Raw genomic sequence first — 17,550 nt, forward strand, 5'->3', positions numbered from 1 at the left:
AATCAAGAAACAAAAGCGACCGTGGTCCCACAAACAATCGCGAGTCGCCGGTTCCGTCGATCCCTTGAATGACGTTGAAAGAGATGGAAAATATCGTGGAAATCAAGCACTCCACCTCGGGAGGTGCATGGCTCCGCCACGAGTCAGGCATCGGGATGGCCGCAACTATTGAGACCCAGGAATTCCTGCATTGAAAAACGGCTTCTCAAGGCCTGGTGTCGGTCATGAAATGTTTCGCGCAAGAGTCAAAAAGTAGATAGTAGTAGCAGATGAAGATGCCATTTAGAAACGCTGGACTGGCGGGGACGCATGAGGCTGATATGCTGGCGGGAGATCGCTGGTCCTGTCTCGTATTCGAGGATTGAGATCGCCATATTTGGTGGTGGACCCATAACGCTCGCTTGCTACCGAGAGATTAGCCCAAGACAAAACAATATATCTCCGATCGCCTGTTCCAGCAAACACCCACAATACCGCATGACAGGCGTAGGGAGGGAGACTAAGGCCATCGCGCGACGGGTATATAGGGACGACAGCGACGGACGACAGCACCTCAATGGGCGACAGGGGCCGGGACGACACAACACCCGCTCTTACCCAATTCACTCTTTAAAGCGGGTCGTAGTTGTCGAAGATGGTTCCTTCGATATTGATGCTGCTTCCGGCTGTGGCACTTGTTGCTGCAGACTGCGCTGCTGACAACTGTATTCGAGCTCTCGTCGCGACCCAGACCCCCGGACGCCTTAGTTCAGCCCAATCATTTTGCACGACTTTCATTGCCCAGTCGGTGGCCAGTACCGACATCCCTTCTTTTGCTTCTCACTGCTTTGGTGACTCGCTCGACGCCGGCGCCTTCTCGACTCGGCTGTCGAGTGCCTGCTCTTGCATCGGAACAAGGGTGCCCACGGTCGTTCCAACTTCCACTGCAGCAGGCCCGCCGCCAGTCACTTCGACCACCACGACCCAGTCTCAGTCAAACCAGACGGCCTCGGCGTCTTTCACAACGCTCATCAAGCCGTCAACCACGCCTCCATCCGATTCGCCGACTCCAACAGAGCCATGCGAAGTGGTAAGCCGCAGCTGGGCATCAGCGTTCCGAGGTAGGCAATTCGTGTGTATCCCGCCATGAGTCTGGCTCACCGGGCAGTGTCAATTGGCTAGCCGTCGTCGTCCATCGTCGTTGTCGTCTATCGTCGTCATGGTCTATGTCGTCGTCGTGGTCTACCGTCGTCGTAGTCTACCGTAGTCGTGGTCTACCGTCGTCGTCATCATCTATCGTCGTCTTCGTCTTCGTCTATCGTCGTCTTCGTCTTCGTCTATCGTCGTCTTCGTCTATCGTCGTCTTCGTCTATCGTCGTCTTCATCTATCATCATCATAGTCTATATCTTCGTGGTCTATGTCGTCGTCCATCATCATCTTCGTCCATCGTCGCTATCTAATATCATTATCCTCATCGCTGCCCCTATCGTTTTCTCTACTACCATCGTCCTCGTAGAAGTATAAGGTACAACAGATGGTAATAATAGACAACAACAATAGACGGCAATGATGAACGGCGGCAATAGACGACGACGACATAGACGGCGACGACATAGACGACGACGACATAGACGGCGACGACATAGACGACGACGATGGACGACGGCGGTGGACGACGACGGCTAGCCAATTGACACTGCCTGACTTCCTCGCCATATTGAATTCGAGGCTGACAAAAACTCTTTATAGGCGCATCTCCCACTGTACCAGCCAAAGTCGCGTACGACTGCCTCAAGTCGGTACCTCTGCACAAGGATGCTGCCATCGAGCTAGTTGATTCAATCCGACCGTATCTCGAGTGGCAGTCGGACCTGGCGTTCCTCAAAAGCCCGCCTGCGGACTATGAGCCTGGCCCTTTCGATGTCGTCAGTCACCTGGAGACAGTGCGCGCGAACCTTGAGGCCGACAAATACGACGGCGAGCTAGCCTTCCAGGAAGACCTCTTCGTTTTGACAGCGAAGGCTCGTGACGGGCATTTCCAGTTCATGCCTGATGCTTTGACAGGCGTCTTCGAGTATGTACGTCCGTTCGGGTTGGTGTCTTACAGTAAGGACCCGACATCGCTTCCGGTCATCAAGAAATGGGAAGAGGTCGGCGCGAAGCGAGACGAGGCCAGGATTCTGACGCGGCTGAACGGAGTCAATTCGTCGGAATACGTTCAGAGCATCGTCGAGACGGTTGCCGGAAACCAGGATCTGGATGCCGCATACAACGCCATGTTCTTTTCCAGAGCCAAGATCAACGCCGGGAGCACATCGGGCTTGTTCAGAATTGGCGGTTGGCACAAGTACCTGTACCCTGGCGAGAACACGACGGCAGAGTTCGCAACAGGGGAGACGGAGTCCGCCGCCAATATTGCTGTTGTCAAAGCCAGCTTTGCAGGCGTGACGGATGGAGAGTCGTTTTACCAAAAGTTCTGCGCTGGCAACTCATCTTCGCTGGGTACAGCAGCCTCGCAAGCCTCAACGACGGAGAATGACCAGCTCGAAGCAGCCCTATCTCCAGTGGTAAGCACCAATGATGGAAAGGTCTCAGGCTTCTACTTGGACGCCGGTGACCTTGAAGATGTGGCAGTGCTGTCCATCCCCGGCTTTGACCCCGGCAGTCCAAGGACATTCCAGAAAGCCGTTGAGGAGTTCCTCCAGGCATGCCGGACTGATGGCAAGTCCCGTATCATTATCGACTTGCAGATGAACCCGGGTGGATATGTTTTGTCAGGAATTGATCTGTTTCGCCAATTCTTTCCAAAGATTGAGCAAGGGGGTTTCAGCCGGTGGAGAGAAAACGAGCAGTTCATGGCGATGGCCAATATTGTGTCTCAAGCCGCCGGAAGGATCGACCCCGCAACGTCGCCGAGTGAGGAGGCTGTGAGCTGGGCTCAAAGCTGGTGGAACTACCGCTTCGACCTCAACGTGTCTGGGGAGCATTTCACGTCCTTCGACGCCAAATTCGCCCCCAACATGTGGGCTGGCGACCCGTACACAGCCGTCGTCCGTTCGGATCTGAGTAATAACCTGACAACGGCAAACGAAACGTTCGGGATCGGCATCGAGGTAACGGGGTACGGAAACCGTCGGAACTTTACTCAGCCCTTTAAAGCCGAGAATATTATTCTGCTGACGGATGGGTACTGCGCCTCGACTTGCTCCCTGTTCGCATCAGAGATGAAAAAAGTGGGCGTCAAGAGCGTCGTAGTTGGCGGCAGACCTGAGAAGAAGCCAATGCAAGCAGTAGGCGGTGTGAAGGGCGCCCAGGTTTTGCGGTACAGCGATATCTTCAACCTTACCCAGGAAGCTCTCGCGTCTGACTTGGTAGAGGTTTCTGCCGAGCAAAGGGCGTTGTTGCAACGGTTGACGGACCTACCAATGCGACGCAGCACAGAAGCTCGCCTGAATGTGCGGGACCAGATCTTGGCTGATAACCTGGAGGATGGTGTTCCAGCCCAGTTTGTCAACGAGCCTGCCGACTGTCGTCTCTTCTGGACCTTGGACATGATGGCCGATGTGTCGGAAGTTTGGAAAGCTGCGGCTAATGCCGCCTGGAGTGGTGCTGGCTGCGCGTCTGGAGGGTTTGACAAGGGTGCCATCACATCGACATCGAAGCCGACGATGATGAAGGCGACTGCTGCAAGGCCCCTGCGTGATTCCACCGTGGTCTCGGATGCGGAGCCGGGACATCATGTATCGGAGATGACACTCGATAAGCATAACCAGAGGGTCCACATCGTGTGAGAACGAGTAGCTTCCCCAGACCCTCAAACATATAGCTTATTTCCTATATAATCAATAGTAGCAGCAATACCATTGACTTTTAGAAGCTGCGCAGTGTCAGCCAGCTACAGTTAGCGACCCAGGCAGTCTTCTAGCACGCCAAATACTATTTCATAAGGACATTGATAACGGAGAAAACAATGAAGGCAGTGATAATAATAATGGCGAAGGACGACGACGATGGTGGACGACGGTGGACGAAGATGACGATAGACGACCATAGACGAAGACGACGATAGACGACGATAGACGACGAAGACAATAGATGACGAAGACAATAGATGACGACGAAGACGACGAAGACGACGAAGATGATGAAGACGACGAAGATTATGAAGACGACGAAGATTATGAAGACGACGAAGACGATGAAGACGACGAAGATAATAAAGATGATAGAGACGACGAAGACGATGAAGACGGCGACGACGGCGATGACGATAATAATGATATTGATGATAAAAATGATATTGATAATAATAATCTTTTTGATGATAATAATGATAACGACGATGAGAGCGAGTTCACAGGATACGTAGTCGCTTGAGAGGATGTACGTGTGTAGACACTGCCCGGGTAGCTAACTGGCACCGCCTGGCTAGCAGAACTCATACCATTAATACCCCATCGTAGTTGTCATTGAAGGTCATGATCATGTTCGAGAGGCGCATGCGTATCTTCCATGCAGTTGACAGTACAGACCAGACAGGACGGGTTCATCGCCGTTGACGCCGGTGTCGACGTTCAAGGATATCCCCGGGCGTGGCCTCCAACTCCTGCCAATGCCGCCCGGCGCATTCTCGCAGACAATTCGGACCCAAAAGTGTAAATCTTATTCCACCGGTTCGTGACGACGGGAGTAAGGTAGGTAGGTTTGTTGAGGCAGCAGGCAGGGGGGTGTCGAGCAACTGCGGTTCCGAAGTATCAGTACGAGGAGCTGACGTGGTGTACGGGCAACGGGCAACGGGCTGACTCTTGCCTGCAGGTGTTCGGGAGTCACGTCTGGTCGGTGACGGAATGTATGGGAAGGTTGCGCGTACGGATAGGCCCGCGGCGGGTTGACGTCAAGCCATTCGGGATGGGTGTGATGAATTCGATGCTCGGGATGGTGTCATGTTGGCGGGTTGGAGGCCGCGGTTTCTGGATTGCCAGGCCTTGCGAGGCTGGACATCGGTCCCATTGGAAGGCGGTCTGGTATGCTTCGGCCGCGTCTTTGGGAGGCTTCGGTCGCGGGACAGTGGCTTGCGGACGTATCGACTGGATCACGAAGGGTGGACGGCGCGGAAGCTTCGAATAGGGGGTTTTCGTCGGATGGGCAATGTTTCTGTACGGTAGAATATGATCTTTTCAAGGATACGAGGAGGCATTCAAGACCAGCAGCGCGAAGCTCTCAATTCGATCTGAATGGCCTCAAAAACGGCAGCAGCAGCAAGCGCATCACGTCACAGAGCTCAGGAACGGAGAGGAGCCAATCGGAGGTTGACCGTTGCTGAGTAATACCCGAGCTAACGCCGACGCCAATGGAGGGGCAAGAAATCAGCATTTGTCTTTTCTGGCGGCCACCTGAGGCAGAAAAGAGATGACAGGGGGAGGCAATTGGAAGAAAAAAAAAATTGCAGATCGGGAGGAAGCAAGCATTTTTGACATGTGCTTCGAGGCTTTTCGCCCAGCCCAGGAATCTTCAGGCTTCAAAATGTGAAGAGTCTACGGGCTGCGTTCAAATCATCACGAACCCAATTTACCCCTCCATCCTCATGCCAAACATCAAGGCGGTCAGAAAGACGGGAGGGCGTGCGGCCCTTGCTTGCGACCTCGTTGCCCGGCTAAGAAATGACGGACCTCGAGAATCAGAGGGCGAAGAAAAAATTCTACGGGGCCCCACGATTATGTGGAGTACCTTGCCCGCCAGCTTGTGTTTTTGGCGTTATCGTGGAGCAGCCAAGCGAACGCACGGCAGAAAAAAAAAAGATGGGAGGCGGCTGGCTTATCGATACGTTCAGGCCATCTGTTGACGATAGATGGCGGGGTTCGATAAGCGGCCGGGCGGGCTGAACGGTAATATCGACGACATACCGTTGAGAGTGCGCGTGTGTAGAGAGATTCTGGGGAACGAGGCGGCTGGGGCTATGCTCCTGCTTGATGCGGTCAAGAAGCCGCCCTGCAGATGAGGGTTACATGCAGCGTACGGCGTACAGGTTACAGATTGCAGCCTTTGTGCGGTTGCTGTGAATAGAAAGGCGGTGACGGCGTGGTTGTTTGACGAGACTGATGGCCGCTTCTGATGCCTCAATGCCATACAGCCTGTGGAAGCCGCTGTTGACACCAGAGGTTGACTGCGAACCATTAGAATTCTGCAACATTGTCGATCAGGTCGGCCTCGGGAGGCCTGGCTCTTGTCTGACGGCTTTGCCTCGTAGCCTGGGCCAGTCTTGTCGCATCTGCGTCAGCCTTCCCACCAATCCGCACTCCCGCTGGCCCAGGCTAGGGTGGACTTGCGGCGGCGGAACAAAGGCCCAGAAGGCAACTTGGACGGCGTGCTGGTTTTGAATGAATCAAGTCGAATCGGGCAGGCCGTGGCAAAAAGGGACGATCCGAGTGGTCCGGAACGCCAGAGAAGCCCAGAACCGGCCGAGCGACAATGCCAGGGGGGACGAATTGGACAGAAAACGAGGATGAAAGATAGTTGGGACGACGGGAAACAAGCCGATGTCGCCTTCTTCTTGTTTTTTTCACATGGGCGTAGGTACGGAACCTTCGAAGAGACAGGAAACTCTCAGACGCAGGACATGTAACAGGCTGCCAAAAAAGAATTTTTGGACAGGAGGTATTCAGGGACGTTGCCCCCCCCCCCCCCCCCCCCCCCCCATGGGAAAGTCAATCTCCTGGAGGATCTACCTAGCGCCGCCCCCAAAGAGCGGGAGTGGGTGTGAAGAATCAATGAGTTCGGATATTGCAAATGCCTGGCTTCTTTGACTGCACACACGGAGAGACCAGAGGCCGGGGTGGCGAAGCCGAGGCGCAAGGGGCCCAGTGAGATCTGTCCCGTCCGACAACTCCTGACTTGCTTCGTTCTTGGACGTTCGCTCGCATGGCGAGGATATTCGTAGGGACAAATCATGTCGTTGAACCCGTCGGCGACGACTCAGACGGCCTGGAAACTGCAGGGGAGTGTGCGGTTGCACATGGACGATGGCCGTCTCATCCCCCCTTTTTTCTTCGCCAGTGTCGCCGCCGCGGTCGTGCTTCCCCCGTAATCCGCTAGACGCACGGAATATAGGGCTTATCGTGAGCCAGCTGGCATTTTATGTCAGGATTGTCAGCCTGCTGATGCTCTGTGCTTGTATGGGGTGGTGAGATGGCTTGGACGGGGATAAGTATGGGGATGCGACGGGATGTTGACGACATGTCGGGTCGACCGCCACTCGTGGAGCTGTCTTTAGCGATAGCCACCGCAGTTTTTTGGATTTGAGATGGCAAGGGGCAAGGCAGCAGATACACGTATAAGGCATGCGATTGAGATGGCAAAACACCGACACCGTCCGAGGGTCTTTTAGGAGAAGACGGTTCAAGCAGTGACGGAATAGTATGGGAATATCTCGGAGGTCTGCTCCGTTGGGCCAGCGTCGGAACATAGGGCAGGGGCCAGGTAAGACGGTGTTTCTGCGCCGACGAGAGCAGAAAGAATAGCATGGCAATCTTGGAACCAACCATTGTCATTATGAGATGGTGGATGGTCGCTGTGTGAGACTAACAAAAAAAGAGTACGGGGATCCCTGGTGAAGGACACCTCAACAAGAAAAAAAAAAAAAAAAAAAAAAAGTCAGGAACACCGACACTGGGACAAAACACCAGCATGGATTCCAACATTGAGATGTCAAATGGCAAACTACAAGTTACCGTCCGTGGGCCCTGAATGCCCAACTGACAATTGGCACCGAACTTCCAATGCCACCCAAGGCAAAAAAAAAAAAAATGTCGACCTGAGAATGAAAATTGCAGTGGTGCAGCCAACGCATGAAGGGGCATTTCTCTCACCGCCTTCCACCATCTATCCCGTTTCGGACTAGCGCGGGGTCTGATAGCCCCGCCGATAAGCATTACTCGCCAGGGGGGATGTCTCTCTGACTGGAGGGGTACTCTGTACAGCCCAGCACACGGCGCAGCGCTGCACTCACACTGTTCGAGACATGTCAGTGGTTGGGCGAGCACCAAGCAAGCCCGATACCTACTGGCCAGAACAGGAGGACACAGGTCAAGGACAGCGTGGACAGTGCAGCGACACCCAGTCAGGCCGCTGCACCGCTCCTGGTTTCCGCAGTTTCTGATTTTTCTGAGGTGTGGGGCTACCCTTGCCGCTAGCGTCGCCGTCGCCGGGCCAGGACTCTCAGAAAGAGTGCACCAGCAGGCGGAAGGACCAAGGCAGTGCCTCAGGTCGCCCGGGAAAAATAAAATAAAAAAACTTTTTTGGTGGGAAGGCGGCGAGTGAATGTGGCAGGCAGGCAGCCAGACCAGACCCGACCAGCCCAAGCCAACTGAGGCGACGCTGGACCTGCCACACCTGCGAGGGGACACCCATGGGCCCGCCTGAGTGGCCTCGAGTGGCCCTCTTTCAGTGGGAATGGAGGGGGAGGAGGGGGCAAGAGCGATAACACAAGCCAGAAAAGCGATTGCAGATAAAAAAAACTCGTCCCCCCGCCATCTTCTCCCCCCTCCCGAATATTTCTTCCTCCTCTTCCTCTCTCGAACCTCTCTCTACCTCCGTTCCCTTTTCTTCCTCTCCTGGATTGTTCGTCTTCCTCCAGACGTATCTCCACTCAGTCCTTTGACTTTCTTTTCCACAAAACATCGTCACTGTCTGCGACGGTTGTCAAGAGCTTTGCTGCCCTGATCAACCCCCGCCTTCGCAAGAAGAAACAACAGCGACCGAAGCGCCATCTAGAGCAGAAGTTTCCGACGATCCTCCAGTCGTCGTCTCTTCTCGCGGGCCTTCCCAATACCCAGAACTCGCCTTTCGGTTATACGATAGAGCATAGACTTCGCATCTAGACGCTTTAGACGTTCGGATCTGCGATTCTTTCACGTCAAATTTCGACATCACCCCGATCGAGATTAATACCCCAACAACAACCGCCATAATGTCTTCCGAGAACGCCCAGTCCGTCAAGGTTCTTGACGAGCTCTTCCAGAAGCTCACCGTCTCCAAGGAGGCTGCCGACGTCAAGGAGTCTGCCAGCGCCCTGGCTTCCTTCATGAACGGCCGCATCGAGGACCAGGATGTTCCCACCAAGTGAGTTTTTCTGCCCCTTGACTCCCGATTCCGTTCTCTACACACCACGGCGATGAAGCGGCGGCACCAGAAGAGTCGGAAAAGAGTATGGCAGATGCGACCCAAGCCACCGTGTCCGCGGCCTTGGGACCCTTCTCCAACTTTTTCAGATTTTTTTTTCCTGCGTGCTTATTTTTTTCGCCTCGTCTCGGGCGGCCTTTGCACCGACCCGCCAGCATCTGCAAGTTAGCTGTCCCCCTGGCCACTCAGCGGCGAGCTATTTTCGGTGCACACACAAAAATTTTCTGGAGCATCAGAACTGACATGGATTACCCCGCAGGAGCATCGAGGCCATCCGCAAGCTGTTCAACAACAAGAAGGATGCCGCTGCCCGTGAGAAGGCCGCCCTTGCCATCGCCGCCATTGCCCAGCACTCCGAGGTCTCCGCCCACGTCGAGCCCTTCCTTGTCGCCCTCCTCCCCAACGTCCTCGCCGCCGTTGGTGACAAGATCACCGGTGTCAAGAATGCCGCCCAGGCTGCTGCCCTGGCCATCGCCGAGGCCATCAACCCCAACGCCGTCAAGGGTGTCTTCGACCCCGTCTGCAACTCCCTCCTGACCGCCCAGAAGTGGCAGGAGAAGATGGCTGCCCTCGACGTCCTCGAGACCGTCGTCCGCACCGCCCCCGCCCAGGTCGCTTTCCGCGTCCCCGACCTCATCCCCGTCGTCTCCGAGTCCATGTGGGACACCAAGAAGGAGGTCAAGGAGCGTGCCTACAAGACCATGGAGCTCATCTGCCAGCTCATCGTCAACAAGGATATCGAGCGCTTCATCCCCGAGCTTATCAAGTGTATCGCCAAGCCCGAGAACGTCCCCGAGACCGTTCACTTGCTCGGTGCCACCACCTTCGTCACTGAGGTCCAGGAGCCCACTCTTGCCCTCATGGTTCCCCTCCTTGACCGTGGTCTCGCCGAGCGTGAGACTGCCATCAAGCGTAAGTCCGCCGTCATTGTCGACAACATGTGCAAGCTCGTCGACGACCCCAACATCGTTGCTCCTTTCTTGCCCAAGATGATGCCCGGTCTTGAGAAGAACCACGACAACTTGGCCGACCCTGAGGCTCGTGAGAAGACTCGCCAGGCCCTCGACACCCTCATCCGTGTCGGTAACGTCGTTGACGGCAAGATCCCCGAGGTCAAGCGCGACTCTGACGTCAAGGTCGTCCTCCCCAAGCTCAAGGAGGTCATCCCCGCCAAGCACAAGGCCAAGGCTGAGAAGCTCGAGATCGTCCTTGAGTACGCTGCCGCCATTGCCGGCCAGCTCATCGACGAGAAGGAGCAGGAGTCCCAGGTCTGGGCCGAGGCCCTCAAGCCCTACATCGCCGTCATTGTTGGCGACGAGGACGCCCAGAAGGTCACTGACGACCTCCGCAAGAAGGCTTCCCCCGGCGCTGCCGAGGAGGCCGAGGGTGATGCCGATGACGAGGAGGGTGAGGACCTTTGCAACTGCACCTTCTCTCTCGCCTACGGTGCCAAGATCCTGCTCAACCAGACCCACCTCCGTCTCAAGCGTGGCCAGCGCTACGGTCTTTGCGGTCCCAACGGTTCCGGCAAGTCTACTCTCATGCGTGCCATCAACAACGAGCAGGTCGAGGGTTTCCCCAAGCAGAGCGAGGTCAAGACCGTCTTCGTTGAGCACGACCTTGACTCTGCTGACACTGAGATGACCACCATTGACTGGACCATGATGAAGCTCAAGGCTGCCGGTGTCGAGACCGCCCAGGCCGAGGTCGAGGCCAAGCTGAACGAGTTCGGCTTCACCGACACCATGGTTAAGGGTGAGATCTCTGCCCTCTCTGGTGGTTGGAAGATGAAGCTCGCTCTGTGCCGTGCCGTCTTCGAGGCCCCTGATATCCTGCTTCTCGACGAGCCTACCAACCACTTGGACGTGAAGAACGTCAAGTGGCTCGAGGAGTACCTCTGCACCTCCCCCTGCACTTCCATCATCGTCTCCCACGACTCCGGCTTCCTCGACAACGTCTGCCAGCACATCATCCACTACGAGCGCTTCAAGCTTAAGCGCTACCGTGGTAACCTGTCCGAGTTCGTCAAGAAGAACCCCCAGGCCAAGTCCTACTACGAGCTCGGTGCCTCCGAGATGGAGTTCCGCTTCCCCGAGCCCGGTTTCCTCGAGGGTGTCAAGACCAAGGCCAAGGCCATTCTCCGTGCCAGCAAGATGTCCTTCCAGTACCCCGGTACCAGCAAGCCCCAGATCTCCGACATCACCTTCCAGTGCTCTCTCGGTTCCCGTATTGCCGTCATTGGCCCCAACGGTGCTGGCAAGTCCACCCTCATCAACGTCCTCACCGGCGAGCTTATCCCTACCGAGGGTGAGATCTACCAGCACGAGAACATCCGTATCGCCTACATCAAGCAGCACGCTTTCGCTCACATTGATAACCACCTCGACTCCACTCCTTCCGAGTACATCCAGTGGCGTTTCCAGACTGGTGAGGATCGTGAGACCATGGATCGTGCCAACAAGGTCATCACCGAGGCCGATGAGGAGGCCATGAACAAGATTTTCAAGATCGAGGGTACCCAGCGTCGCATTATCGGCATCAACTCTCGCAGAAAGTTCAAGAACTCCTACGAGTACGAGTGCTCTTTCGCCATTGGTGACAACGTCGGTCAGAAGAACGAGCGCTGGACTCCCATGATGTCCGCTGACAATGCCTGGCTGCCCCGTTCCGAGCTTTTGGCTTCTCACCAGAAGATGGTTGCCGATGTCGACATGAAGGAGGCCCTCGCCTCCGGTCAGTTCCGTCCCCTGGTCCGTAAGGAGATTGAGTCTCACTGCGCCAACTTCGGTCTCGATGCTGAGCTGGTTTCCCACTCTCGCATGCGTGGTCTGTCTGGTGGCCAGCGTGTCAAGGTCGTCCTTGCCGCTTGCTCTTGGCAGCGTCCCCACTTGATCGTTCTTGACGAGCCTACCAACTACTTGGACCGTGACTCTCTCGGTGCCCTGTCCAAGGCTCTCAAGGCCTTCGAGGGTGGTGTCATCATCATCACTCACTCTGCCGAGTTCACCAAGGACTTGACTGAGGAGGTCTGGGCTGTCATGGACGGCAAGATGACTCCTTCCGGCCACAACTGGGTCCAGGGCCAGGGTGCTGGTCCCCGTCTCAAGGCTGACGACGGTGATGAGGAGGAGAAGTTCGACGCTATGGGTAACAAGATTGTCAACACCAAGAAGAAGGTTAAGTTGACTTCTTCCGAGGCCCGTAAGAAGAAGAAGGGTATGTTCATCCCAGCCACCACTTGATTCAAACAGAATGCTAACTATATCTCCAGAGCGTATGGCCCGCCGCAAGCGTGGTGAGGAGGTCTTCTCCGACGAGGACGACATCTAAACCAACTCGTCACGGTCGCTTTCCTTTCCATTTGTCACGAGCCTTCCAAAAGTCTTTTCGGTAACGCGGGTTGCATGGTTACGGGCCTGTTTATGATTTCTTTGACGAGCACCCATGAGATTCCCCTTTGACATGAATCGCCGGATGAAGGAATGACCATCTCGCTCCAGGATTGGAGGATCCTGCAGGCGAGGAGAGAGGTTCCTGGCGACAGGGAATGTGGGGTAGAATAAGAGGTAGAAAGAGTAAATAGACGGCAATACATGCCATAGACATTTCATAATGGTCCCTTTGAAGTGATGTGCTGGTGATGCTGTCTCTGGTGTATGGATTCACTGTTGATGCCTCAGGTTTGGTGTACCGCAAGCGCGAGGACCGTCCCCGTCCTCCCTTTACCATGCGGCCCTCGACAGTGATTGTTCCTCTGCGTGCTTCTCATCGTCGTTCCTTTGTCTGCGGTGGCTATTTATGTGCTTGCATTCGAGTTCCCCGGGTTGCATTTGGCCGAGTCAACATCGCTTCACATTGTCTTCGGTTAGGTTTGTATGCTCACAAACATTGCCATCTGCGTCTTTGTTTCTGAAAAGCAAACATTGTGCAACGCCCAAAAACAATGGTTTTCAGCGTCTTTTCCGAGTCCGTCTGCGGCCCTTTTTCCCAACGACGGTCCACACGTCAGGTTGCACGTCCTCCATGACAACATCCCCATCCACTGATTGCGGTTTTTGGTTCAACAAAGGAAGCTCGATCGCCTCAACTCTGCCCTTCCCACCCGCACCACCAAACCCTCCTCTCGTACCCCCTCCCGCCCGCGTCTTCGGAGACGCCTGTGTCGGTCTGACGTCGCTCTTTGGACCGGGAGAAGTCGCGTCGCCCTGCAGTGCCCTCGCCCAGTTCATCTCGACCTTAGCTGCTTTGATGACTTTGGGGAAGTGGCCGGGGGCTGAGGCGCGGGGGACGCTTTGGACGTCGGTCTTCCAGCGGGGCTGGCTGGTGCCCGGGTTGGGTTGTCGGTGGTCGTGGGATGCGATGATACGGTGGCGGCAGGAGGTTTGTAGCCATGTTCGCAACTCGGTGTCCTCGGGGGACAAGGTCAGGGTTGTGCCGGCGCGGGTAAGGAGGGATGCGGTGAGTGGTGATGGAGAGGTGTATCTGATGAACGCTGTGGTATGTCAGTGACGGGATTCAAGGCGTGAGTGGGTTGGGAGATGTGTACAGGTCATGTTGTAGATGGACGTCCCGTCAGACACGTGCGCCTCGCGGAAACCAAGATCTGTCTCTTTGCCGTCGAACTCTCGCAAGGTCTGTTGCGTCATGGGAAAGTCTTCAGGGCGTGCTGCGATCTTGGCGACGATGAAGTCACGCGTGTCATACAGCTTGGTCAATACCCAGTGCGGGCTCTGTGCCTCGAGGTGTGGTGTGCAATCTGTGCCCCAGTATGGTTCTAAGTCGTTGAGTGCCTGGGTCTGCTCGGGCTTGATTTCTGCAAATTGTAGTTGTCAGTATTCAAACAACGCAAAGGGCATGATGGAACTCACTTTCCCGCCCGAAAACACAGTCCCGAATCCGGATCTGGGACGACGAGAGCGGTTTGGACGCCGACTGCTCCGGCACGACGCTTCCGATCCTCAACTCCTCCAGCGCTGCATGCACATCCACCCCGGAGACAGATCCGCCCTGCCCGTGGGCCTGCCTCCATGCCTCAGTGGCGTCTTGACCGGCGAGATGGGAGATGAGGGACGCGCCGCCGGGGTGCATGTCGCAGTATCCTGCCCCGAGTCAGCCCTGCTCTGTATCTCGCATATCTTGATAACATTACCTGTGAAATCGTATACGCTGCCGTTGATGACGACGTACATCCCCGTCTCGCGGGCCGCGAACCACTTCACCTCGGTGGGCGTGAACACGCGGTCCCTCCGCCGCGGGCCGGCGCTCTCGTCGCGCAGCCAGCCGATCTTATACGGGAGGAGGTTGGCGCGGATCAGGTCTGGGTGGAAGCCGGCGTCGATTGCGTCGACGGGGTTTCGGGTGCGGGAGAGGATGTGTTGGAAGGTGTAGTGGTCCGGGGAGAGGTTCAAGTCTACGTTTTGTGTAAGTCGAGGTGCCGTGAGAAAGAGGGGGCGAGGGGAGGCTTACTTGTGATATCGAAGACTTCGGCTCCGAGCGCGATCCATCGCGATCTGCCCTCGTTGCCGTCGTTGATCCGGACGTCTTCTGCTTGGCGCCAGAGCATTGCCTTACCGAGAGGTTCTTGGTTGAGGACTTGGGAGAGGATGCTCGCTTCGAGGTTTGGAGAGAGCATGCGTCCTCGCGGACCTGGAGCAGTGAAGGCATATCTGGCATCTGAGTCCCAGCCGTTGGGGAACATCTCACTAACATCGTAGACTTGGATCTCCGTCTCGTCTTCGTCCTGCCATAAGACGACCTTTTGCCCTGCTCCCAACGATTGGAGGTCTCCAATCTCTCCAGGCGAGTAATGCTTGATGACAGTCCCGATAACCTCTCCAGCAATGCCAGGCCTTGCAATGGCCCAACTGGGCAAGTCAGCATCTTCCTCATCAACCCGATCATCCTCATATCCCACGGGCAAGAACACCTCCCCGCTGTACTCCGGTATCCGGAATCCGAAGTCCAACCAAACATCATCCAAGGGGAACATATCCATCTTCGCCCTCACCTCCCTCATCGCCGCTTCAAACTCCATCACAAGTTCCCCAGACATAACACCGCCCCATTTCCATCTCAAAAACGCAACCCTCGCATTATCAAAACACATCTCCCGATCATGACTCCTCTCCCCAGCCCGCCCAACGCACCTCCTCCTGTCCCTCTCTTTCTTACCCCTCCCCCGCCGCATAACCTCCTCCAGAAACCCCCGCGGCGCCGCAAACCTCGCTCCATGGACAAGAACGTCCGGATACGCCGGCACGCTCTCGTCCTCCCATGCTTTCACGCCCCGCCTCACCGGCACCACAGCCATCGCAAGAAACCCAACCGCCCTCCAGAAGCCCCGTCCGCTCCTCTCCCCCTCGATCCTCGTCCCGCAGACTTGCTCCTCAACTCCAAACGGGGAAACCATCTTCTTTGCAGCCGCGATAACACCAGCTTCGCACTTGACACTCCTCCCAATCCCTTTGGCCCCCGGCACCCAGCTGCGCATCTGAAACTCCGCAAACGGCGTCTCGCACCACTTGCGATACTCACATGCATACCACGGCCTCAACATCTTCAACCTCTCCCTCCGCTCCCTAATCCGTCCCCCAAACCCGCCAGCATCATCAAGCACGTCCGCCCTGCGCACCGTATACCCCCTCGCCTTCGAGTACTCCGCCCTCGCAACACTCACACCCCCCTTAACCCTGACCCCCTCCGCCCCAAACTTGCGCACTCTCACCCCCCAGAAGTCCTCGCGGGCCATTTCCCACAGCACCCGCCCCGGCACGCCCGCGCGCTCCTCGACGAACGGGTCGGAGGGCGCCCAGCCGCCGTAGTACTGGAACTGCCCCGCGGCGGCGGTCTCCGGACGCGGGGCAAGCAGGGCGTGGTAGGCTTTGCGGCGGGAGCGGGAGCTGGGCCAGGTGTTGCGGAGGACGGTGCCGAGGAAGGCGGTTTCGAAGGAGTAGCCTGCTTCGGCCCAGCGTTCGTTGTTGAAGAACTGGGGGTGGTTAGCTTGCGGGTTGGGATGGCGGGGGGAGGCGACTCACGAGTTCGAAGGAGGGGCAGTTGTGAGCTGGGTTTTGGGCTTTGATCGAGGTGAGGACGTGTCTTGATATTGCGTGCTTCAGACGGTTAATAGATCTGGTTTAGATATGGAGGCTGGGGGAGCAGACCATGAGTTCATGCAACATCTAGAATGAAAAATCACATTAGATTGCGAACGACATTAATTGGGGATGGATTACCTACAATAATAGCAACCTCAACACCAGCAGCCCTCCTCTCCCCCTCCGTCCCTTCACACATCCTCTCAACCAGCTTCACATCTACCGTGCACCAATGATACCCCCGCCCCTCACTCATTATCGTGTCCGTCTTGCCCAACAGTCCCGGCGCCTCATCCCCATGATGAAACCCCCAAAACACGCTCTCCGCAATCTCATCTAACACCTTCACCGCCTGCGCGCGCGCATCATGCGTAACCGGCCCAGGAACCGCGCGGTAGATCGTCGCGTTGGCATACCTCCGCCCATCAACCGTCGCCGAGACCCCATGCACCGCCTCACGCCCCGCCGCGCTCAGCATCGCGAGCAGCCAGTGGTGCGCGAGCGCCTGCTGCAGCATCCTGTCCGCGAGCTCGATCGCAGGGCTGATATGCCCCCATGCGATGTCGTCGTCGATGTGTAAAGGCCTGTTGGCGATGTGGCAGGCTGTGCTGGCCCATTTGCTGCGGTGGAAGATGCTGTGCCATTTTGCTTCGTTGACGTGTATGAAGCCATCGATTGGGGAAGGCGACGGGGAGTAGGGGTCGAGGGCTTGGAGAATGAGGGACTCGGAGGTGCGTAGGCCGCTTAGGTTGAAGAGTTGGCCGTGTTCGGCGTGGAAGAGGGTGTCGAGGGCGGGCGGGGGAGGGCAGGGGAGGCGGATGGGGGTTGGGAGGAGGGAGGTTGTGGTTGGAGATAAGGGGGGATGGGTTGGGAAGGTGAAGGGGAGTTCTGCGTCGTCCATTGCGGAGGATGGCGAGCAATAGCATGAGTTGAGAAGATGGTAGGTGATGCTTCAGACTTCTGGGTCATGGCGATGACATGGTTTTCAGAGGATGGCAAGGTTTGGGTATGAAAATTGGCTGCCAAGCTGAAGACAGTGTCGTCAATAACTTCAACATTCATGATTAAGACAGAAAAGAAACTGGCAGAAACTTCTCATTCAAGTCTGAGATTATCAGATTCATTCCAGAGAATCCTACCTAGGTCAATACCTGCAAAGGGATATTGCGCTCATTGTTTCTCAACGTCGAGCTCGTTTTCTTTGTCATTCGTCTCCCTGCCATATTCCCCAGCATTGACAATTAAGGTCCCAAAGAAACCGCTGAATACCTCTTGTTCTGTCTGTGCTTTTTCGCCGGT

At 56.1% G+C, this 17,550-nt stretch overlaps 4 protein-coding genes across 4 annotated transcripts; 2 read left to right on the forward strand and 2 right to left on the reverse strand.

Annotated features, from left to right (window-relative positions):
- Positions 1-634: 634 nt before the first annotated feature.
- Positions 635-3,771, forward strand: ustP-5 (Peptidase S41 family protein ustP; the record flags this gene model as incomplete). Its single annotated transcript, XM_032024490.1, has 2 exons — positions 635-1,100; positions 1,730-3,771. The coding sequence occupies 2 exons, from the start codon at positions 635-637 to the stop codon at positions 3,769-3,771; spliced, it is 2,508 nt and encodes an 835-aa protein (XP_031878829.1).
- A 145-nt stretch (positions 3,772-3,916) lies between these two features.
- On the reverse strand, positions 3,917-6,170 carry CGGC5_v004453 (uncharacterized protein; the record flags this gene model as incomplete). The annotated part of the gene is made up of 5 exons (XM_066151292.1): positions 3,917-4,352; positions 4,628-4,718; positions 4,784-4,789; positions 5,884-5,945; positions 6,004-6,170. 5 exons carry the CDS (start codon positions 6,168-6,170, stop codon positions 3,917-3,919), a joined length of 762 nt encoding a protein of 253 aa, XP_066009509.1.
- A 2,775-nt stretch (positions 6,171-8,945) lies between these two features.
- TEF3 (Elongation factor 3) lies at positions 8,946-12,487 on the forward strand (the record flags this gene model as incomplete). The annotated part of the gene is made up of 3 exons (XM_032024487.1): positions 8,946-9,097; positions 9,417-12,373; positions 12,429-12,487. The coding sequence occupies 3 exons, from the start codon at positions 8,946-8,948 to the stop codon at positions 12,485-12,487; spliced, it is 3,168 nt and encodes a 1,055-aa protein (XP_031878872.1).
- A 620-nt stretch (positions 12,488-13,107) lies between these two features.
- Positions 13,108-17,152, reverse strand: Fads1 (Fatty acid desaturase 1; the record flags this gene model as incomplete). The annotated part of the gene is made up of 5 exons (XM_032024486.2): positions 13,108-13,649; positions 13,704-13,970; positions 14,026-14,256; positions 14,307-14,567; positions 14,624-15,152. 5 exons carry the CDS (start codon positions 15,150-15,152, stop codon positions 13,108-13,110), a joined length of 1,830 nt encoding a protein of 609 aa, XP_031878873.2.
- Positions 17,153-17,550: the final 398 nt, after the last annotated feature.

The sequence above is a fragment of the Colletotrichum fructicola genome (assembly GCF_000319635.2).
Source record: "Colletotrichum fructicola Nara gc5 chromosome Unknown KSG_Nara_v1_contig02, whole genome shotgun sequence".
In the NCBI taxonomy this organism is placed as follows: domain Eukaryota; kingdom Fungi; phylum Ascomycota; class Sordariomycetes; order Glomerellales; family Glomerellaceae; genus Colletotrichum; species Colletotrichum fructicola.